Source organism: Oreochromis niloticus, linkage group LG5 (assembly GCF_001858045.2).
Source record: "Oreochromis niloticus isolate F11D_XX linkage group LG5, O_niloticus_UMD_NMBU, whole genome shotgun sequence".
NCBI classification, from domain to species: Eukaryota; Metazoa; Chordata; class Actinopteri; order Cichliformes; family Cichlidae; genus Oreochromis; species Oreochromis niloticus.
Genome location: NC_031970.2, coordinates 25799552 through 25823930, shown reverse-complemented (window position 1 = coordinate 25823930; position 24379 = coordinate 25799552). Strand labels below are relative to the sequence as shown.

The window sequence follows — 24379 nt, the reverse complement described above, 5'->3', positions numbered from 1 at the left end:
TACCACGTACGGCTTCGTCCAATCCGTATGCGTTGTAGATCTTTGCGCTTGCGCGGTTTCCTCCGCTCTAATTGGGTCCTTTTCGTTTACAGACGTATCTTTTTGAAACCGGAAATTCAGTTCCTTCAATTTGTTCTTGCTAATTCTTTCAAGCTTATGGTAGTTTATTTCATTTGGAAACATGCTGCCTATATTCAAGTCCATCCCCACGCATATGGTAAGCGGTAATTGGGTTATTTGATCGGAAACTGCACGGTCAGGCTCGCACTGACTTTCGTGCATGCTGTGCTATTGAGCTAAAGTTAACCTGTCTAACGGTAGCTGGTCGATGTGTCTGTGGCTACGCAGGTAACAGCTGTTATATGATTTATCCCCTAAACCTAAAATCGTGAAGAAGATCATTCTTCCTAATTAAGAAGATTTAAAAGATAAATTTACCATAGAACTCAGCAGCTATTAGTTGGTTATTGATATTGCAAATGCATTGTCTTACCTAAAGAAGCTTGATGTGTGTGCTCGGACCCATAAGACAAAATCATTACTACACTGCAACTTTCAGTCAGGAATTGAAGGGTCTTGGTGTTATATTCATCTGCACCCTTTACACTGAAAAAAGCTGTTTTAATGACGACATTGGTAATTGTTTCTGTTATTTGTTGTGTTTTGTGTTTACGTGTGTGTGTGTGTGGTGTGTGGGGGGTGGGTGTTAAGTAGCATAGGAGGGCTTAAGCAATCATGGTGTACATCCTTTTCACGTATAATAATAAGACATTCATTGACACACACCCCTCCCTCCCCAAATAACTGTTTTCCAGGATTATAAAGGTCAGAAGCTGGCAGAACAGATTTTCCAGGGAATAATACTCATCTCAGCGGTAACTAACCGAAATTTTACACAATCTTTTTTTTTTTTTTTTTTTTACTTGAAGTTGGATTTTAAGATTTTTGTGTAATCGTTGCAGGGGATTGGATTTGTGTACGGTCTGATCATTGAACAGTTTGGGTGGACAGTGTACATTGTCTTGGCTGGTTTTGCTGTCTCCTGTGTGGTAAGTTTGCAGTGATAGATACCTTGTGCACCTAAGATGTTTCTGTCCTTGCTCTCCTTTCAGCCTGAGAGGAAAACATGGCAAAATTAGACACATTGTTGTTTTCTTTTGTTTTTTCTCACCTGTCTAGCCCTTTAACAACATCCATCATAAAATAATTTTGGGTCTGTTCTTTGCTTTAGTTGACCTTGCCTCCATGGCCTATATACAGAAGGAATCCTCTGTCCTGGCAGCCGGCTTTACCAGAGAGCACTGCAGAGCCCAGCCAAAAACCTCAGGAAAGCACCAAAAAGAAGAAGCACAAATAACTCGCAAGCACCCCGTATCTGCCTGTTAATACATCTTTTTAGATTGGATGTTGTACTGAAGTCTTGCAATTCACATTTGAAGCATTTAGTAAGAAACTTTTGTTACAGTGTTACCCAGCAATGAAACTTGTGTTTCACATAATAAACACCTGATACAGTTCATGTTTTATAAATTATGTTTATGTTTGGGAATGCTGAGAATGCACATGCAGTCATCTTGTTTTAATTCTTTTATCAGTTAAATGTTTTATTCTGGTTGTCAACATAAAACAAGTATAAACAAGAAATACATTAAGGATTTATTAGAAATTGTTCACATGTTAATATCTACATCTAATTTACATTATTTTGGCTATAAGAAAATACAATTGAGCAGTAGGGGGGAGATTTAGTGTCCTCAACTGATGAAACCATTCTAGAAATTCTGGCTTGCATTATAAATAAGGTGATATTCCCCTACAGCAAGTGGAAAGACAGAGCGTGCTTAAACATGACAGAAATCTTTGCATAGGCATCTGGAAATTCTTAAGATACTTTCACATTTTGTGTTTATACCGAAATTAAGTTTAAAAAAAAAAGAAATTAAAGTCATTTACATGTGATTTACACAATAAGATTATATCTGTATGACAGTCCCATGACAAAACCTGCAGTCAGAACTGAGATCTTGCATGTTGTCCGTAAAGAAAATGTAACAGTCCCAAACAATCATGTTGGTAGTGGCAGGAAAAAAATGCCTTTGAGCAGTTTTCAATTCAGTCCATGTTTGAACATGAATGCTGGTGTATTTCTTGGAAAGACCATCTTGATGTGCGTCATCATTTAAGATTTGTGGCTCCACCTTAAATCAGGTTTTCCACACAGGCGATTGTGAAAAACGTGTAAGCTTTCATATATAGTTCTTTTTAAATCTTAAAGGCCATATCCTCAAAGAATTTCAGCTGCCTCACCATCACAGCATATGCTTGGTACTTCTCATCTCCCATCAGGTCGCGAAGGCACAGCTAAAACAAAAAAAAAAAAAAAAAAAAGGAAGACAAGTGGGGTCAGTTTACTGTGAACTGGCAGGTTTATCTGTACATGATCACTAGTGTTTTAATGGCAAATTTGTTAGTCCCATTAGATATTCTGAATGTACGAGGCCATAAAGTATTCACCTCCTTGATTTCTTAGTTTTTTCCATACTTGTCATACTTTCATGTTTCAGAACATTAAGTTCCAATATCTGATAAAGATAATCCAAGTAAATGCAAAATATGGTTTTTGGATTATATTTTCATGTAGAAAAAAAGCTATCCAAACCTACTTGGCCCTGTGTGAAAAACCTAAAACTAGTAACTAATTGTGCCACCCTTGGCAGCAGGAACTGCTATCAAGTGTTTGTGAAAACTGACAACAAGTCTTTCCCAAAATTGGGGGAATTTTAACCCAGTCTTTGCAGAATTATTTTAATTCAGCCACAGTAAAGGGTTTTCCAGCTTGAACATCCTGTTTAAGGTCATGCCACAGGATTTCAATCGGATTTAAGTCCAGACTTTGACTAGGCCACTCCAAAATTTTCATTTGGGGTTTTTTGAGCTATATAGACCTGCTGGTATACTTGAGCTTCAGGGCACAAATGGATCACCACCCATTCTCCTTCAGGATTTTCTGGTAGAAAGCAGAATTAAAAATTATTAAATGTGAGATGAGCCTTTGTGGTCTTTTTAGTCAGCAGTGGTTTTCTCTTTGGAGCTCTCCCATAAACTTTGACGTGAACTGAGAGAAGTGAGGCCTGCACTTCTTTAGATGTTGTTCGTGATTTATTTAAAACCAAGAAGATTGGTATAATAATGTTTTCCTCCTCTCCACTACTATAGGGTTTATTAAACCTGGACCTATCCATGTAATTTCATTTTGATATTGGATGTGTTTTACCCACTTCTCTTTTAGCGTCATCCTCCTCCTCCATCACTTCCAGCACTTTGTCCAACAGCTTGACCCCCAGGCCCTTCACCACATCTGTTCTCAGACGTTCTATGGCTCTTCTTATTTTGGCCGGACCAGATGGGGAGCCTTCTGAAGTCACATACATATTTAACACAATGGAGTTTCATAAAGACTGACATATTGCAAAGGGTTTGAACAAGGCATCTAACCTATTTGACCGAGTGACAAGTTCTCCGCTTCCTCTCGAGCCTTCCCATGAAGCAACAGGGTATCCCTGTACTTCCTGTTCAGTTTAAACTCTGGCAGTGCGGTAGAGCCAAATCTGCCTCTGTCCCCCTCACTTACACCGTCTCCAACATCCATTCTCAAAGTCTGAGTCATCATATTGACTAAGTCGTGCATGTCGCTGGATTCCGTTTTTCTGCAGAGAGACCACAAAACATGGATTATAAACATACGTTTAAGAAAATGTAGGTTTTGGTTCAGTTTTATAATTCAGCTAAGTTGCACTCAATTCTACTGCCGTATGCTCTCACCTTTCTCTGCAGTCTCCTTCTGAACGCTCTGTGGAACTTGTGGATGAGCTGCATTCATCTTCATCTGATTTTTGCTCCACCAGCTTATCCTGCTGATACAACACAGATCTGTGTTTCAGACTCAGTACGACAGGATCAGATTAGCCTAATAATAGGCAGAATTTGCAGTGGGTCACTCTGAGTCAGGCCAGTGCCACAGTCAGTATGTAATGTAGCTTACAAATGAACAGTAAAGTCAATGCACTGTCACAGTGGGTGGCATGTCTGTACCTTACTATTGGACTCTGCAAAAGAGGCAGACACAGATCGAGTAAATGGGGCACTGTCGTGCTCAGCCTTGGTGGACGTGACATCATAAGATGCCCTCCGTACAGCACTAACACCTGGGGAAGACAGAAAACTAATCAGAGACAGAAATGTAGAAACTATTTCTGTAAATCCTTTTGTTTGTTTTGCAACAAAATGCTCCACTTTGAGTTTCGAGTATTGTACCTGGTTGTCTGGCACTCTCTTGGGACTGCCTCAGTCTTCTTCTCTCTCTTGCAGAGAGGGGGCGATCCTAAAAATAAAATTTGATAGAACAATATTGCATCAACTATGAAACATGACAAGAATTAAAACAGAAATAACCTTTCTGCCCCCACAGACAGCGAGTATGTAATTGGATCTGTCTGTCTGTCTGTTGGTTAGCAGACTAGCATTCACAGTTCGAGGTGATTTCATTTTGGTGAAAATCAGTAAAAACTGTTACCCAAAATTTATTATAGATCGTCTTCAAACTTTACAACAACATTCTAGGCCTTGGGATCAGCTAGATAGATCAGCTAAACATTTGACCTTGACTTTCATTGTTAGCACCCAAAGCAAAGATTGACCTTGAAGAAAAACTTTCAAGAAATTATACTGAATAATGTAACATATGAAATGGAGCTGAACAACATATTTTCTATTTTTTCCAATACGACGCCCTACAACGTCAAATGATGCCATAACAGGCTGACGTCATCATACTGTAATAAAAAAATAATGAAATATCAAACTTTGAGTATAGCCTTGGCCTTTGCTTCTGTTTTGACACTGTTCTCTTTACTCTTGCTGACATTTGTTTCTAAGATGTAGAAGATTAAAAAAATGTAGATATAGATAATCTATTATCTCTCTCAAAAACTTTATGCCTTAGGCAAAGCAAATGTTCAGAAATTAAAATCTGTGGTTTTGGGGGGATGCCCTCACCTGTGGTGCTGGTAAAAGTCCATCGTTATGGGAGCTAACTGATTCTGAGGTCACAGTCACATCAGCTTTCTTGGTCTCCGAGTTCCTCCTGCTCCTCTTTTTCCCCTCCACAGCTACAGTATCAACAGGAAGCTGAGGTAAAGGTCTAAGAGCGGCCACCTTGGACTGAAAGGACAAAACAAGATGCAACAATTGCTTTAATTAGCCTAACTCACTACTTTGTTACTGTCACGCATGCTGGCTGGCTGGCACTGCGGTAGAAAGTGGTTAGGAACAGATCTTAACCAAAACAAATGCCAAATGATATTCGCTGACTGGAGAGTCAGTAAAAGGTCAGTGAAAGAAGATCAGCAGCACATTCTTGAGAGCATCATTAAGAAGGCAACTGGATTTCTTTAGACGGTTCGCCTCTCATCCAACAGGGGACTCTCCTCCGATTATTTTACAACTGAAGAAGCGTCTTGGATGAGAGGTGAAACAGCTTCACAAACTTAAAGAATTCCACTTGCCTTCCTTGTCAAGCTCTTAAGAATGCCTGGATGATTTTGATGACTGAGAACCTACACAGACACATTCTTTTTTGTCTTGCCCTTCCTTTAAAATATCATTAGAATGATAATGATTTCAGCAACATCACTCCTGTATCAGTCTTTACCTTGTCCTGGTCCTCATGTTTCTGTCTTGAGTGCTTTCCTCTGTGCTGCTGTGATATAAATGGCTCTGATGATAGGTACAGAGGAGTTAGACATGGAGCAGCTCGATCTGGCTTACTGGCTTGTAAGGGAGATTCTTCCTTAATGGGTTCCTGAAAAAGCACAAATACAATTGCATTAACACGAGGCAACGTGTTCTATACTATATCTGCATTATTTAGCACTCACCAGTGGTGGAGGGAGTGGCTCTAACAGCTTTTCAGTAGATTCTAGGCTTTCCTACAGAGATATAATTGTAATAAAACAATAAATAAAACAATAAAACAAACACCGAACACTTCAGATGAAAACATCAAAAGAAGGTACCTTACGACACTTACTTGGAGGTCTGAGGTAGGTATGTGTGCTGGAGCATGCTTGAAAAGAGTCACAGCGTTGTTCTTATTGTCTGCATCTGCTTCTAGAACCTCATTTTCTAGATTTGGGTCCTGTGGATCAGCTTTTTTAAGTAACTCCATGGTGTCATCCTTATCGTCCATATCTGAAATCTTTTTCTCCCCCGAGATAGATAACTTGTCCCCAGGGTTTGCTTTGGCCTGTCGCTGAAAGTCAGACAAGTCACTGGCCACCCTCCCGTCATCTCCTCTCGTGCTGCAAACACCTGATACAGACTTCAGAGGGGTCTTTAGTGGAGAAGGAGGGGGAGAGGGATCTGGTTTCCCTCTCGCCTTGCTGTCTTTGCTCACATTGTGCGTGAGAGGTTCATTAGCTGCCCGGTGATGTGACACGACAGGCTGGGGCCTCTGCACCTGTCTCTGTATCAGGTCATTGTCCTGCTGCACTGGGATATCAATATCAATGTTGCTAACAGTAAGCAGGGATGCTCTGACGGCATCAGGTGAAGAGGGTTTGAATGGCGGAGGCGTCTGGATGGGAGTGCTGTCTATCACACCGTTCCGGCCTTTAAAGTGTTGCAATTTGTCGTCTTTCTGAGTTTAACAACAAAGACAACAATCACAGAGGGTTCCTTGTTTACATGAACATCTTTAACTTAATCACAAAAAGTTTAGTAAGAGTGTTGCTGCTATATCCAAGTAGAAAACAAATACTTTCCACAAAGGGGTGAGTTTTTTTTAATGAGCACAGATGAGATGAAAATAAGAAATCAGGTAAAAAGAAAGGATTGACTGAGTATCATTACCATTACACACTGATATCTGTAGACTTCCACCAGTCTACCACTGTGTAAATAAAAATAATATAAGTCATAGGATTCATTTCATTAAGGTAAATCAATATTAGTATTCATCCTTAACTTACCCGCTTTACCCTGGCACGAGTTTCAGGTTGTGGACTGGGAGCCAGCCTCTCAGGCTTTGGCTGACATGACATCACAGGTGACACACTGCTGGTCCTACAATCACCACTGCCACCAACAGGTCTTTTTCGTGACTTGGCAGTTTTTCTGGGGAAGTGAAAATCAAGACACATAATAAGCCTTAAAGAACAAACAGATCACTGCACAAAGAGAGGGGCAAAAATGATCTGGTTATAAAAACGTACAAAGAAAATTTCAAAAAAACATTTTTGATTTTTTCATTAAAATGACTTAGAGGGAACTTACTCTTTTGTTGCCTCAAGGAACATGGCAATTTGTCGTTTTATGTAGGGCTGCCGGAGAATGAGTTTGACGTCGGGCCTGTCTTCGGGTCTCTTAGACAGCATGCTTTTGATTAAATCTCCAAGCTGGGGCTCATACTTACTGGGCATCTGTGGAAGCTGTTTAGAAACCCAGAAGAAAATTATCACAGTTCAGAAAAAAACCCCACATGGGACAAGTGTTAATTATTGAAAAACAAATCCAAATGGTTGAGGACACCTATCAGTCACACAGAAACCACAGTCTGGGCTTGTAAACAAGTGAGCTTAAGTGACACAAAATTACCCAAACGTTTTAGGCTCATTAAACTACAGGGTGGGCCATTTATATGGATACACCGTAATAAAATGGGAATGGTTGGTGATATTAAAGTCCTGTTTGTGGCACATTAGTATATGTGAGGGGGCAAACTCCTCAAGATGGGTGGTGACCATGGTGGCCATTTAGAAGTCGGCCATCTTGGATACAACTTTTGTTTTTTCAATAGGAAGAGGGCCATGTGACACATCAAGCTTATTGCTAATGTTACAAGAAAAACAATGGTGTGCTTAGTTTCAACGTAACTTTATTCTTTCATGAGTTATTTACAAGTTTCTCTTTGTTCACAGCCATTGACATGTCAAAGAAGTTAACACGTGAGGAGCGGATCGAAATCGTGTTGATATCTGGTGAACGCAGTAACCGGGTCATTGCAGCAGATTTCAATGCAAGACACCCTACGAGACCACCCATCTCCCATGCTACAGTTAGCAAACTCCTTGCTAAGTTTTGTGAAACTGGTTCAGTGTTGGATTTGCCAAAATGTGGAGGCAAGAAAACTGTCACTAATGAAGAAACATCAGTGGCTGTCCTAGCTTCATTCAGCAAGAGCCCACAGCGTAGCACTCGCCGCATGTCACTGGAGAGTGGCATTAGTCGAACATCCCTTCGGCGGATATTAGCTACTCACAAATGGCACCCTTACAAACTCCAGCTACTGCAGCATCTCAACGAGGATGACCCAGATCAGCGCACAGAATTTGCAGAATGGGCAAAACAAAAATTGGAACAGGACCCTCAGTTCACGCAGAAGATTTTGTTCAGTGATGACGCAAACTTTTATGTGAATGGTGAAGTTAAAACCAAAACCACCGCTATTGGTCTGACACTAACCCACACTGGATGGATCCCTCCAAGACTCTTGGAACAACAAAAGTGATGGTTTGGTGTGGTATATGGGGTACAACGAAAGTGGGTCCATTCTTCATCAATGGAAACCTCAAGGCCACTGGATATTTGAAATTGCTACATGATGATGTGTTTCCCTCTTTATGCACTGAAGCTGGCATGTTCCCTGAGTTTTTCCAGCAAGATGGTGCACCACCACATTATGGGTGCCAGGTCCGAGCATTCCTAGATGAACAGTTTCCTGGAAAGTGGATTGGTCGTCGTGGGCCAGTTGAATGGCCCCCAAGGTCTCCCGATCTGACCCCCTTAGACTTTTATCTTTGGGGTCATCTGAAGGCAATTGTCTATGGTGTGAAGATACAAGATGTGCAGCACCTGAAACTACGGATACTGGATGCCTGTGCTGGCATTTCTCCTGCGGTGTTGCTATCAGTGTGTGAAGAGTGGGAGAAAAGGGTTGCATGACAATCCAACACAATGGGCAGCACACTGAACACATTTTATAAGTGGTCAGAAACTTGTAAATAACTCATGAAGGAATAAAGTTACGTTGAAACCAAGCACACCATTGTTTTTCTTGTGACATTACCAATAAGTTTAATGTGTCACATGGCCCTCTTCCTATTGAAAAAACAAAAGTTGTATCCAAGATGGCCGACTTCTAAATGGCCACCATGGTCACCACCCATCTTAAGGAGTTTGCCCCCTCACATATACTAATGTGCCACAAACAGGACTTTAATATCACCAACCATTCCCATTTTATTACGGTGTATCCATATAAATGGCCCACCCTGTACATTGTGGTATAGATATCATTTTAGTATATGATATTAAAATAGATTTATTCAGTAAAGAGTTTGCATGTTCTCCTCCATGTCTGTGTGGGTTCTCCTCAGATATTCCAGCTTCCTCCTGGAGTCCAAAGACATGCATGGGCTAGGTTAAGTGATTCTAAATTGACCATATGTGTGAATGTGAGTGTAAACAGTTGTATGTCTCACTGTGTCAGCCCTGCGACAGATTGGCGGGTGTTCCAGATCGTAACCCAGACAAAGATAGATGAATGGATACTGTAACTTACATTACTTTACCTAAAGAAAATACTTAATGAATAACAATTAAAAAAAAACAACAACCCATAAATATGTAGCTCACCTTTCCCTCTACAATACGATACACCAGTGAGTTCATGTCCTTGGCATTGAAGGCGTGTTTCAGTGTGGACATCTCATATACACAACAGCCCAGGGCCCATACATCTGACTAGAGACAGAAAAATTCAACCCATAAAAAGATGTATGCATCATTATCATACGGCTGCAAAGCCTATGGGAGCAGACTTCATGACTTTGTACCTGGCATAATGTGACCTTTAAATTTAGTAATCAAAGCATAAGTACTTGTTAACTTGTCTATATTGCTACTTGCAGTTTCTTTCATTTATAAGCTGGATACCTCAGCTACATAACAATTTTGCCCTAATGTGGGCCAATATTTGATAGTGGATACATTCATTGGTTATACTGCACAGTATGCTAACATGTAATGAGCCAATAAAACACTACATCAGGGAAGCTAAAGTTACACATACAGTTTGGTGCCATAACCTATTTGGCAGAGCGCTAGCACTGTTTCACTTCTGTGGGAAAGAAACCTGATAATTCATTTCTTATGTGATCATCCTGGCACACTGTCTCCGTGCACTGTGCCAAAGCTTTCCTTCTGCATTGAAACAGAAAACATTTTAATAGCTACTAAAGTCTATGTCTTTGTCCTGCTTGGAGAACAACTCCTCTATGCACCAACGGCCTGGGAACAAGGCAATCCTATTTATGCATGTGCTAATGTGCCCTTTAATGAAGCCCTGAGAGTTGCTGCCTCCTAGCTGATGTGTTTGACTCCATATCCTACACGTTTGTGTTTAATAAGTCATCCCAGTCCTTTACCCTGCTTATATAACTTCGATGACAAGGAGTCATTTTAAACAGATATCCAAAATACCTTGTGGTTATAAGGTTTATTAGAGAAGAGTTCGGGACTCATGTAGTATGGGGTTCCTATGAGTGTGCTGGCCATATCATTCTGGTTCTCCAGTACTCGGGCAATGCCAAGGTCCCCCACTTTAATGATGTTGGTTTTCGTCAGGAAGATATTCTGCGTTTTAAGGTCCCGATGAAGAATGTTCCTCTCATGTAGGTACTGATATACAAAATAAGAGAAATAAGAGATTGACTGTCGCTTCATGTAAATAAATGATGAAAAAAATGCATAAACTGATGCAGAACTCACCTGCAGTGCCATGGCTATCTGGACAAACCACTCCACCACCTGCCTCTCGGGTAACAGCTCTCCTTTTTGTTGTTTAAGCCTGTGATAGAGGTCTCCACCTTCACAGAAACCCATCACAATGTACAGCTGGCAGTCATCTCCTTCCCAAGACTCCTTGTAAGTCACAATGTTGGGATGGCGCAGTTGAGACAGCAGCTGCGCCTCCTGCTCTGCAGCACGTCGTTCGCGCTTGGAGGAGGTGGTCAAATTCAATCTCTTTATAACATACTACAAGAAACACAAACACGTGTGCTGAATAACAAGAACTATGCAGCTTTGAATAGATTTTACAAGTCTATGCCTTTGTTCTGTTTGGAGAGCAACTCCAAAAGTACACTGGTCAATACTTGTTATAAAAAAATACATTAAAAAACAAAAACTAAACTATATGAATGCATACAAGTTTATTAGAAGATGATAAAGAATCTATTCCAATCAGATGATGATGCATTGAAAATGTTTACAACATTTGACTGTCTCTAATTCACTTAAGAAATGTATAATTCTTTGGCTGGAGATAGATAACGATTACTATGAAATTTTAGCTTCATTTATTAAATACTTTTCTATATATTTTTAAAAGGCCAACCCACAATGGTACAACAGGTAGCTCTGTCATCCCACTGCCAGAAGGTGCCATACTGCTGCTTCCCCTATGACATTTTGGATGATGTCCAGCTCCCACTGTGACTTATGTGCAAAATAAATAGGATGGATGGATCGATGGGCCCATTCAGCCACTTTCAGAACTTGTTTCTCATATTGAAATCTGAGGAAATGTTTGAATATTAATATCTCGGAAACTATTAAAGACATGCCTGAAAATTTCTCACCATAACGGGTCTGTAATTAGGGAAAAATTAATAAAAATGTCTGAGTATTGGCTAGTTAAAATATGAAAAAAAGAAAGACAAAGAAGATTCAAATAGTCCTGTAAACTTATTTACATACATATTTGAACACACAATAAAATCATTTTCTGAATGAGATATAGTTCTATTCTAAAATAATGCTGAGAGAATTAATTTTAACATGAAATTCTTGGTCACAAAACGGCAGAAAATGCTAATTTCATTCATCTGTCACGCTGGATCGAGCAAATATGACAAGTTGTACCACAAATAAAAAAAATATCAGAAGATAGTTTAATCCAAATAAAACAAAGTTCTGGAGTTACACATGGTACTCTACTTGTAACTGGCAAAGCATATCTCACAGAAATCATTACAAATATTTATGTACATACAAACTTTGGCCCACAAAAATCGTGTTGCAGAAGGGCCACGATGATTTCATATATGCTTCATCGTGAAAGAAAATAAATTATGCAATGAAAAGCTGAGTTATAGGAGCAAAGAGTTCTGATTTATAAGTCAATTATGAATGGACTACTTCACGTCTGTGAGGCGCAATAATAGAGGATAGAAATATTATCATCACAGTGATCAGCAAGCTTAAGCTGTTGTTATAATGCCAAAGTTAGCAGAAACACTGGTTTTCAGTGGGTATAAAACCTTAACACAGTCCGTGACACTTTACAGGACTTATGCTAACTTTGTGCTAGCAGTACTTAGCAGGGTTTTAGGGTCTCTACAAAAACGTTTAGCATGTGGTTGAAAGGCGTGCCTATTTTAATATATCTGGGGTGTGTTTCCACTTACAACCACTCTATGTTTCTCACCTGTTTACGGTCTGTTTTGTGTTTCACCAAGTTCACCTCCCCATAGCTCCCTTTCCCAACGACCCTGATGAAAGTGTAATTATTCATCATTCCTCAAAAAGGGTTACAGGACTCGCTCCCGTCAAGCGTAACGGCTACATTCAGTCCCGCATCCTGCTGTGAATGCGACGCAAACAAATCTGCTGGGAGAAAAAACTTCCCCCTAGGTCAGCGCCAGCGACGAGATTTTGGAAACGCAGGAAATCAGCAGTGCTGGACAGTTTTTTCGTCACTAGGCAACTGGTCGCTCACTGCCGATGATGAGGTGAGAGGGGGGGAAAGCAGCGCTCCGTTTGCGACACAGCCCCACCTAGTGTCTGGAGTCACAACAAGAAGCAGCTTCACCGCAGAGACGTGTATGCATTTCAGGGGACAGTGGCACAACTGCTCACCTAAAGCACCTTAATTCACACTTCTACCCTTTACCAGAAGAATACAAAGCGTAGAAGCCACCGAGGACGTGTGACCTGTGTTATTACAAATGTAGATGTTTAAAAACTGAAATAAAAAATGAATGAATAAATAAAACGAATAAATAAATAAAAATACAAATAAAATGAATAACGAAACAAAATACTATTTTTTTTTTTAACAAAACTGACATCAAATTAGAAGTCAAATAAAATTTCTAAGATCTAAAAAGAAATATTTATTTTTTGTTCCTTGTTTCTTTGCATAATAGCAAAATGTATGTTTAAAAAAACATATTGGGAGACGTTAGGGTTTTTGCCTTGATGACGCCACTGGTAGCACACTGGACCACTGCATTGGATGTAACCTTTCTTTATTAAAATTACGAGTTATACATGTACTATTTCTGCTATGGCATGGAAATTATGAACCCTTTATAACAAGTCATATAATTTAATGTTTAAATTCCACATCCAACAATATAGGTCTAAGCTTTGTATCAGCAGAGAGAAAACCACATTTAAATGCAAATTTACACCTGACATCTGCAATGAGTGAGAACTTCAAGACACTTCAGATAATTTAAAACCAGTGGCTCTTTGTCAGGGTGCAAGCTTAGATGGTGCTGAAGAGCAATTTAACAGCGTTTTATGATTCCATTGTCAAACATAAAGGGATGGACCACTCACAAGGGTACACTCACAGGGTACAACGATTAAAAAAAAGGTTCAAATAAACTGATACACAACATCCTGTGTCTTAGCACACATGTTTCAGTTCCAAGAAGACTACTTTAAGCTTGCCATGATCTTGACCTGTTTGAGGTTATGTAATCCACTAGATGGAGCACTACACCTGTACAAGCTGACACTGCACAAATTCAGCTTAGAGGTGTCCGCACAGGACAGAGTGTATGCACATGGTACTAAAAAATTGTATGGGTTTATTTGTTTATTTTTGGCTTCAGTTTTAAAAATGAGGTTTGTCATTGATTTTATTGTTTCATGAAACAACAGGCTTCTGGAAGCAACTTTAAAACTCATGACTTTTTACTTACTGTAAGTAACATGCCCAGTGAACTGGAATAGAATACTTGACTAAATGTAAGTAACATTCCTACTAGTTCTATATGTGGTGCCATCCGATGGTGTTAGGGATTTTAAGATTAACATCACTCTAGTTCAGTGGCTTTGATGGGGGTGGGGTATATTGTATTTTAGGCGGGGTAGTGACACCCCGTACCCCCTTCGAAACACGCTCCTGGTGATTCTCCTGGTGATTTTTCAGGACAGAAAAAAAGTAATAAAAGCAATCCTCGCTTGATCAAACAAAACGATTATTTTATTGCAGCACTGCCGCACTTCTATGTGACAGCAGGCAGTTAACATCGACTACAACACTCGCCGTGTGCACATCACAAGTATTTATCTAAACTTATTAGAGCTTATAATGCCTAACTAGCCTACACCTGGAAGTCTGTTAACCACAGCACCTTGACTGTTAACGTCATAAAAACCATGACACATTGTGTTTATTACAGCCACTATCGAAACAGCACGTCGATACAGGTGTTCTCACCTCCAAGCGTTTTATTACTGGTGTGGGTGTCACGAGTGAGGGGAGGGAAAGAGGGAGGAGACAGCTACCGTCGGTGCGACAGAGCCGTTCACCTGTGCGCCAAACTGCTAGAGCGGTGATTGGTCCGCTTCACTGTGTCCGTCCTTGCCCTGAAGTGACGTCAGGAGGAACCCTGCTGGTGGAGGTTGGCGCGTGCAGATTCAGCGCGAGCGCTCAGAGTAGGAGAGACAGCAGGCGGGCTCCAGGCAGCGACACCGGACCTTCGTGACAGCACATTTTCAGGTAGGAGGGAGACACTGCGTTAACTTTCATTTTGACTCCCACCCCTTCCGACAAAGAGCAGATAGGCGCTTGAGCGCGGTTTCTCGTCAGGGTTTGGACAGCTGTTCTCCCCCACTGAGCTCTCTGTGAGGTAAGCTGTCGTTAACGGGCACTTTGGCTGCATTTACCTCGCCTGTAAGGACTTTTCCGTTGAAGGAATGTGTTTATAACAGCTGAAGTGAGATTTAACGACTTTTAAAAATAACTCGTTTTTAGCGTTTTAGGCTGCTGAAGCATAAACAGCAGCCAGGGTCACGTTATATCCTCCCATTCACTCCGAGAGGACCTCGGTGTAACTAAAGCTGCTGTTTCGAAGATCAGATGCTGACATGGAATATACTAGAGACTGAAGTGATCGCTTTTTATCTTCTTCTTCTTTCACTGAAACCATATACAGGTAGATATCTATCTAAATGACTCAAGTTTAACTTATAGTATGTCTACAAATAGCGTGAGGCCAGAAGGATCCCTGTTATTAATCTGTAAATCAGAAATACTGTAATGACTTCATCAGTAAAAACACATCACACTGTACGTCTTCCCCGGGAAGTCCTTAAAGCAGTTTTAGTGTAACCCCATCTGTCTCTGTCGTTTATTTGCTTTCTGTTTCTCTGTGGCTTTCTTTACACACGTCTCTCACTTTCTTAACACCTCACACACCTCCTCACCTCTTCTACTAAGAAGCCCTCTTATCATTGATAAGCTGGCCTTAAGAGGAGATTTGGTGTGCGTCACTGACAGGAGATGACCAATCAACACTGCTGTTAGAAAAATCTCAACGTGTTTGCCATGCAAGCAGATGGGTGCAGGCCGGTTGATTGATATGCAGGTATGGATGGGCTCCATGGCGTTCAGTTGACAGCTGCTTTCTGACTGTGGGAAACACAAACTGGCTCTTCTTTCTTCTCTTTCACTGTCTGTGTTTATGCTTCTAAATATGTTCCACTTGGCACCCTGTGGAAAAAGAGCTCGCCCACATCTGCGGAGGTCTTTGTCAAGTGTTTGACCTAATGAAACTTCTTCTTGTTGTATGAAATATGTGAATGGAGTTTGATAGTTTGTTTTGACAGCAGCTGCTTTTTCCCCCCTGTGTCTTTCGTCCTTGTCAGTGTGCGCAACATTCTCAGAAACAAAAAAACTAGATTCCTCAAAAACAAAAACATTAGTTTTCCAAAGAAGAAATAAAGATATCAAGATAAATAACCAAACATGTTGGGGGTAAGATTATGAAATTTGATTCAAAAACACAGCCAGACTGATCTGAAGGTTTTAAAATCACTGAAAGATCATCTCTTTGCACTAGTGTAGTGAGCTTTCAGTGAACTGTCTGCTTTAACAGGAATGCATTCCTTGGACATGTCTTTGACCAGACTTTTTGTTCATACTTGGCAGCATATTTTCCCCTCAGTTTGCCATAGATGGTGTGGAGAAATATGAAATAATAGTGATTAAGCTGAGCTGAAATCGGTTTTTATTCTTTAAAAAAACAGAATAATAAGAAACAGAACCAATTTGGGGTTTATCAGCATCGTTATAGAGACACAAGCCAAATAAGTCATTTGCAGAGCTCTGTCTTCTTAAATGTTAATTTAACTTTTTCTACTTCCTCTTTTTTTCAGTCTTTTGCATTCATTTTGTGGTGTGTTCACGTGTGTGTTTGTGTGTCTGTGAGTGTGCCAGACGGTTTAGCAGGGCCGGACAGAGGTTTTTCGGACGTGCCATTTTGTCACATTTAACTGTCGTCGTGTGTGTGTGTGTGTTTGTGTGTTTCTTCTGTCCACTGCGCATCACAGGAATGGGAAACCAGTGAGTACAGCGACTCTCTCTAATTCTTCAACAGGGGTGAATGCTGCATGTCACCTACTTCTCAGGGAATGTGACTATGATATTGTCCATTTTTCCAACCTCCAGCTTCTTCAGTCCTGTTGCTTATTTACTCAGTTGAGCAGCTTATCGTGTCCCACTGGCCAAAGTCATGCCATCCGTGGACGTTGAAGGGCTTTTATTTTTATCCGCTTTATGCTCATACAATACCATGCATGTGTCTTTCCTCTACTCTCCCACATATTTAAGCTTTGGCCTTTTCTGCCCTTGCGTGTGTGAAACATGAACCTTAATCTGCTGTTTATAGCATTTGCCTGTTGTTTTTTTTTAATTAAAAAAAAAAACAGACACCCTTGCTCATGTCTGACTGGATTAAACTCCAGTGGCTTGAAATGTGTTGTTTTGATATAAAAGTGCTGTGAAGGAGGTTTAGGTGCATGTTGGCATTTGCTGCGTAACGCTACCTTTTAGAAAATGCAACCACCGGCAACAAAAGGTTGACGCATATATGGATTAAAAATGACTTTGATGTTCAATGTCACTTCTTCTCAGTGCATGAATTAACATGAATCTCCATATGAGCAAGGTGAGATGCTACAAACAAGCAGCATGCGAGAGGTGTTTTCACTCTTCCTCTGGCTTCATGTTCTCGAAACAGTCTTTTGCTCTTATGCAGTTAGGGGGATTAAAAACATACAAAGCCTTTCAGAACTGTGAAGAATTTTATTTTCAGTGGTTTAATTCATTGTTTAGGCTGTTAATGGAAGTCATGTTTTACTGTAGCTTTTTATTTTTCAATCCAACCATTTTGTATACAGAAAATTAACATCTTTACAAACCGTGTAGTTGCAAAGTCCTCATGAAATATCTTATATATTTATATAAATAAATATTTCTTATATAATATTATACTGTTAAATGTCAGACTTTCAAAAAGCATGTGTACAAACGATCCATGTGAACCAAAAGCTCAGACTTCAGATTGCTTTATGTTGTAAATAAAAGTGGGTTATCATCTCAACAGCTCAGACCTTCTGTTTGCAACAAGTAGTCAATCAGAAGAGTTTTAGCTTAAAGGTAGTGGAGCAGTAACTTTGTGTTTTGGAATGCGGACAAACTGAGGGGCTGCTCCAAAGCCTACAATGATATAGATGAGGATTATTTTGAATAGTGAATCATGCAAAGCTTCTGTGGTTGGGGCCAAGAAACAAATATGGTGGTAGAAATGATTCCAACATATCAACTTTAAGTAATTGTTTTCGCAGTGCAGATTCAAGTCCTGGCTTGAAGTTACTCCAGGTTATTTTTCAAGGAAAACATTAAAGTAAAAATTGCTAAATGGATCCACAGTTTCCAAAGAAAGAGACAGGTGGTGAGCCTACACATGGGAATTCAGTTAGTCCGCTCTTTTATTATTTGTTGATTCTTTACAGTAGTTACAGGACTACAGGCTGTGCAACATGAGATTTATCAGTAAAGTATTTACACATGGTTAACTGGACTTCCTTATACAGCTATCTTCACTTTGCATGTTGGTTTTCATGTTTAATTTAGAGACGCTTCCTTTTTACTTCATCTTCTCTAAATAGCAGGCCAAATGATGTGGTGTAGAATGACGCATATGTATTTAAATGTTAACGGTAAGCTTTGTTCTGCCAGGCTCATTTGGTTGGTTTGTTCCTTAGATTATATCGGAAGTTGAACATGAACACATACAAAAATTAGCACTGAGAATTACTCTGGAGATTAAAATCAGACAGTTCTTCCTTTGCATATATGTGCACTTTATGTCTGAGCAGGCTATTTTGATATATTTAAGCTAAACATAAAACACCGCAGCCAGCCGTCGAAGTAACCAGAATGATTTCAAGCTTAGCTGCCACCTGCCATTAGACACTAAAGCAATTTAGACGCTCAGATACCATAGCAGCGCCTTTGGGTTTCCATGGCGACATGTATGAAGCCGACTTCTGGCATTAGTGAAGGTAACACGACTGCCGCTGTGCCTGTCTGTGCGCGTCTGTATGTGTGTGATCATGTGAAAACCCCTGGACACATGTGGGGAAAAATAATCTTTGAATTCATGCCAGTGTGCGTGTACACCAATCAGTGCCTGCAGCTAGAAGAGGCCATGACCATTTGTTCTGAGATAACTGCAGTGTTAAGCCTCGCCTTGTTTATATGGCTACAGTGCCTCTCGGCATTAAAATGAGCTGATTCTGAACTAATTGGAAGATGATTAACTGCACTGTTCTATCGCCTTTAGCAGAACAACACTGGTCCAGTCCAGAACAATATGTTATATCATCCCATATAGACAGACTGTGAAGTTGCCAGGCAGGCAGCAGGAACAGAGGAGGAGTGAGGCATGCTGATATGAACAGGGCTATTTTAGTCTTCGAGATCTTGAGGCACTTTCTAGGTTTAGATTATGATAGCTGTGACAGCAGGGTCCTCTGTGATCCCTCCCACTCTTCAAAGTGTGGTGAGGACAAACATCTGAAAGTTAACTTCTGGTGTGAAAAATGAAGTGAGAAGAAAACAGGAAGAAACAAACATCATTTCATTGATAGCAGCTTTTTATAACTTTTTAATGTTCGAAGAGTATTTATGGAGGGCTTAATACCTTGGCCCGGTATATGAGTATGAAGCTAATTTGGTTTGACTTTGACTTCACCTAACTTGCCTGATGCTCAACTTTAAATAGGTAAGCACACGTTTCATAAGCATAAACATCTGAGTTTCAGTTCTTCATAACAATGTGCTTCTTCAGAGGGGCTCATCTTAAAGTTGGACTTGTCAACACAGCTTTGCAGCTCTGTGAAAAAAGACATTGCATGAGGATGACAAATTTCTATGTTATCTGGATCCATAATACAACCAGAGTTGTATGCAGCTCTGATACAACTGCAGTGGTAAGAAGTTAAGCACTTGAAGTTATGTACTTAGGACATACAGCTGCAACTGAACTGCTTCAGGTCACAGTTTGGTTTACTTATTAACCTGGCAGGTGCTAGACTTGGCTTTTGGCCCTGTCTGCAATTCCACTTTTGCTGATTATAAATTTTATTGCACATGACTCTGCTGACGTAACTGCATAACATCTCTATGTAGTTGGAGGTGATTCAACTTCATTGTTTGCCATTTTGAAGCTTTATAGCACTGCATATACTACTTGTTAGATACAACCATTTAAAAGGAATCACCAGCACACAAGCAACTGTGACCAGATATTTACCTGTGACCAGTGTTTTTGTTTAAATGATCAAATCCATCCTGACCCTGTGCTTAGAGCCCTATGCCATATACAATGTTGATTGTGTGAAAACGTAACAGAAACATGCAGCTGTTGCTGCAACAAAGTGTTGCAATGGTTTGCCTGTAGTTGCAACAGGTCCAGTGGTAATTTAGAAACTAGTAAGTTAGAAAATTTTAAAGGTAATTGATCATTGTAACTTATTGTACACTACTTTTTCAGTCTTTCTCATACAATTTGATTGTGGCAATCACTAGTGCCTTCTTTTGACTCAACTCGACTCTATGCTCTACACTTCGTTTAGGGCATTTACGAATACAATTGAGTACCACCTCAGTGTGGTTAGTTTTTGAAAGGCGCCGTAGGAAGTTCCGTCATCTCATTTGTATGACACACAAACACACCATACAGTGGAGGACATCGAGGCGATGGTATACCCACTGCTTTGTCTATGACTTTTTGTCATACTCAGGGTGAAAGAAGAGAGCCAGAGAAGGTGGTGGGCATGTGTGTAGCTATTTCCCTCGTTGCCATCCTTAAAAAATGGCGGGTTCAATTCTTGTGAAGGAGTCGGTCTCATAACTCATCCAGTAGTGTCACTCCCTGACCAATTAGTGGCATGGAGTCTGTTGACATTACAACTCGACTTGGCTCGATTGGAAACCTGGTCTAGTAGGTACTAAAGAAGTACTTGGTATAAGGTATTATCATCTAATGGAAAAACCTAAAAACCAAGTTAAGATGAGTCATGTGGATTCTAGTGGAAAAGTGGCTTAACAGACACCCACCTGGCTTATACACACCCTAATAAATCAGCTAAACAACTAATATATTCTCAACACGACAGCAGTGCAATAATGCTCACATAGTAATGTGACCTACATTTGGATATGAAATGTTTAATCCAACTGATAAGGGTAAAAAATAGATGTGCAATAAAAAGCATAAGAGATGTGAGCCCTAAACTGTCAGTGAAGTATTTATGGTAGTTAAATGCTGATATTTATGAATATTTTCTCCTTATCCCCGTTTTTCCTCACTAGCATTGTTTCCGAGCGTCACAACAAGAAGATGCCGCTGGATGAGGACTGTCATGCCTGGAAAAAGAAGACCACGGACATAAAGGAGAAGTATGACTTCAAAGACGTCCTGGGCACGTAAGTGTGTCTTTGCCACAGTGTTGAAATCCTTTGTGCTGTCGGTTTGCGAGATGTCTTTGTCACACTCTCCAAGACATTGCAGAACCATGAAGTGCAAAAATGGTGTGCTCTTTAATGCCTGTCTATTCACTTGTCTCACATGGACAAAATCCAGAAATATATACCTGGCGCTGGATTTCATTTTTTTAAACCATTATACATGTAATTACCTAGTAAGTGTTGCTGCTTGAAGAATGTAGAAACCATAGTTGGTAAAGGGCACTCAGCCGTGAATGTATTGAATAGGCAAATGATGCATACGCGGTGTTATGCAACCATCCGCCTAAAAGGGCCGCCTTTTGCAAGCCAACTTTATGCTGGGCGCTCTTATGAATGTCAGGCTTTTAGTTTTGTGAAACTAAAGTGTTCCACCATTTGTTTCACCTGCCTTTCTCTCTTTAAAGTATTATATCTACTAAAAGATGGACTTATTTTCAGAAGGATCATCTGATCAAAGCTTGTGAATTTAGCTTATGACCTCACAATTACTTGTGTTGTGTGTGACACTGATTTTTATTTTTATTTATTTTTTAACCCAGCATCTAGTCTCCCACAGATTTTCTTCACTTTTCAGGGTCAGGATTTTCTTCACTTTTCAGGGTCAGGATTTTCTTCACTTTTCAGGGTCAGTGGCTACACTTATCTGCTGCGTATATAGTCTATATGGTTATCAGCAGCTGAATAAATAAATGGATGTATGAAAAACCCTGTAACAGATGTTATTGTTCTCTTAGACAGATTTAAAAAATGGGTCATCAAATATGCTTTGGAGGATTTCAGTATACCTTGGCAGTCTGCCCAAGTAAAGTCTATGTATGAGGAACACTGCCGTGTCACCGGTATCCTGTTGATCTACCTCTCTGGTGCAGTGTCAACAAACCTGCCACAAAGCATTACACTGAGATGCTGATCAGCTGTAGCTTGTGTGTAAATGAATACAATATTAGACCTCATAAAGAAGTGTATTTCTTAGGAAGTACACAAGGTAAACACACAGCCTCGTAAATGTAAACCTGTTTAATGCAGTGTCGACGAAAGGCCAAAATGATACTCCTGAGAAGGATCAGCATTAATACTGAAGTAATCTATTGATCTACTTCAGATTATTCTTATTCTTATATTATAAGCTTGTTAAGCCAAAGGACCTCTCAAAAAATTATCACTAATTTATACTGCTTTAACAGCCAAATGAGGAACACTTCATTCTCTGTTCCTCTGTAATATACTGTTTAACTGGGAAACATGTTTTATGTAACAGTGATTCTGTACATGTGTGGCTCACTGTTTAAGAAATCAAGCATAAAGTCAAACTGCATAGCTGAGTGTCTGTGTTTATTCCAGCACATATGTCATTATACGAGACTAGTGACACATAAAAATATTTAACAGACTTGGATTCTCACTTCTTGGTCTGTCACTGTGTTTTTACGTCTGTGTCGCTGTTGAGTGTGAAACACTATGAAGGAGGATTGGCTGCTCTGAAAACTATTTAAGCTGTTTTTCATCAAAGCACCAGTAGTCTTTGCCTACATTCTGTATTATCAGTACTTGCAGACAAGACTGCTATATCGCTGAAGTGTGTTTGGATGTAGTGTCCTGAGTTCAGCTGGCTGCAGATTTGTGCTTGTCTCCTTATTAATGATCTGTTTGCCGTGTAATCTCTCAAAGTGCGCGCGTGCGGGTGTGCCTGTGTTATATGACTTAATATGTCTTAGTGTGATTCACTCGTGAATGTGACCTAGTTTTTTTTGTTTCCATAGAACATAATGTTAAATTGATTTATACTTTCTGGCTTTTGTTATTTCATGGGAGAAAAAATGTGAAAGTGGCTTCTTTCATGAATAAATCATAGCATGAGACGTATAAATCCTCCAAAACATAGCATATAAATCATAAAAATTCAGTTCAGGATTTATTCACATGGGTGTGATTGTGTGTTATCAGTTCATCTCAAAATGGTCATGCTTGGTTTTTGAATGGCATCCCCGCTGTTTGTCATTTATAGAAGCTTGAATCATTCCTGACATATCTTAAGCGCAGCTAGCCTATATGTGCTAGTATGCAGGAATCCCACTGTCGTAGCTGCACACAGTATGCTAGTCAAATCTTGATGTGATTTGGCTTTTATAATAATACAATTTATTCCATCATCAAGACATCAAGACTGTTTCTGTCTTCCTAAGCTCTTGCTGGGGTTCAGATCGTCCTTCTGTCTAAATAAGCCCACTGTCATTCCCTGTGAAGTGTTTTCCCAAAATTACTGTAGCAATTTGGATCCGTTTTTCCCCTTTAAGCACTTATTGTTTTGCGCATGCATAGGTACTTGTAACACTTAATCCCTACAATAACTACTGGTTATAAATTTGTTAACCATGGATGCTGAGTGTCATAAGACAGGATGTTTGTCCAAGGTGTCTTGCTTAAAGCGCGTTTCCATACACCCACATCCTTGTTAGTCTTGGATTAAGTTCTGTGAACTTAGATGAAACCTAATACAAGGTGAAAGCTAAGCTGGTTTTGTGAGTTTATAAAACCTCCCCTTGCTCCTTTTGTGTCATGAGCTGATAGAAGTAGAAACATTTTCCAAATCCTAATGAGAATTTGAAGTAACTTAATATCAATGCAAACTTTCTCTATCTCTCTATCGATCTATCGATATATATCTATACATATACAGTATATCTATACACTATGCTATGTACTGTAGTATGAATGGGGAAAATACAGACAAAATAAAGACCTGAAGCTGCCAAATTACCTGTGACACATTGCAGAAGCACTGATCATAAGTAGATGACAAAGTCTGAATTTATAGCAACATAAACTTAACGCTGCATTCCAATTTCATCACTTCCAAGTTGATACCTATTTCCTGAAATGTCTTTTTGACTGCATTTTATGTGCATAAACCAAAGTTCCTAACTGAACCTGGTTGACGGGCGCATACATGAAAATCCTTTCAACCCTCTCATTGTCATCTCTCCTGTTCTCCACCTGCCCCCGGTTTGGGGCTGAGCTTGTTTATGGAGAGATCACCGTCTCAATACATCACTCAGCTGTTTGCCACATTCATTTGCCTTTGCTGGATTGTTGTCTTGGTAACAACAAGAGACACTTTCCATAATGGACTCAAACAGTCACTATGGAAACAAAGTTTTTGATTCGCTATTAATAATCCACCACTGGGTGCATGTGTATGCTTTG

The 24379-nt window shown here is 39.9% G+C and overlaps 3 protein-coding genes across 7 annotated transcripts in view; 2 read left to right on the top strand and 1 right to left on the bottom strand.

Annotated features, from left to right (window-relative positions):
• The first annotated feature begins 59 nt into the window (after window positions 1-59).
• spcs1 (signal peptidase complex subunit 1) lies at window positions 60-1519 on the top strand. The gene is made up of 4 exons (XM_003441523.5): window positions 60-217; window positions 816-875; window positions 963-1049; window positions 1232-1519. The coding sequence occupies exons 1-4, from the start codon at window positions 182-184 to the stop codon at window positions 1355-1357; spliced, it is 309 nt and encodes a 102-aa protein (XP_003441571.1). The 5' UTR covers window positions 60-181; the 3' UTR covers window positions 1358-1519.
• Window positions 1520-1786: 267 nt separating this feature from the next.
• On the bottom strand, window positions 1787-12846 carry nek4 (NIMA-related kinase 4). Of its 3 annotated transcripts, none has more exons than XM_005469335.2 (16): window positions 12548-12846; window positions 10828-11094; window positions 10540-10737; window positions 9694-9801; window positions 7333-7487; window positions 7029-7173; window positions 6089-6697; window positions 5937-5987; window positions 5711-5860; window positions 5056-5220; window positions 4315-4381; window positions 4093-4205; window positions 3823-3914; window positions 3496-3707; window positions 3279-3412; window positions 1787-2361 (listed from the first exon to the last, which is right to left on the bottom strand). In XM_005469335.2, exons 1-16 carry the CDS (start codon window positions 12635-12637, stop codon window positions 2263-2265), a joined length of 2655 nt encoding a protein of 884 aa, XP_005469392.1. In that variant the 5' UTR covers window positions 12638-12846; the 3' UTR covers window positions 1787-2262. The 3 variants fall into 3 exon arrangements, with proteins under 3 accessions (XP_005469392.1, XP_005469390.1, XP_005469391.1); XM_005469333.2 differs by having other exon boundaries at window positions 3279-3415; window positions 12548-12844; XM_005469334.4 differs by having other exon boundaries at window positions 3279-3415; window positions 3823-3911; window positions 12548-12844.
• Window positions 12847-14699: 1853 nt separating this feature from the next.
• camk1b (calcium/calmodulin-dependent protein kinase Ib) overlaps window positions 14700-24379 on the top strand; it is a 39629-nt gene continuing 29949 nt past the window's right edge. The window contains exons 1-3 of one of the 3 annotated variants that reach the window (XM_025907368.1): window positions 14717-14857; window positions 16690-16702; window positions 21020-21133. In XM_025907368.1, the coding sequence (XP_025763153.1) occupies window positions 16692-16702; window positions 21020-21133 (125 nt within the window). In that variant the 5' untranslated portion in view covers window positions 14717-14857; window positions 16690-16691. Of the gene's footprint in view, window positions 14988-16689; window positions 16703-21019; window positions 21134-24379 lie in introns of all 3 variants that reach the window. The other 2 variants (XM_003441376.5, XM_005469338.4) reach the window with 2 other exon arrangements.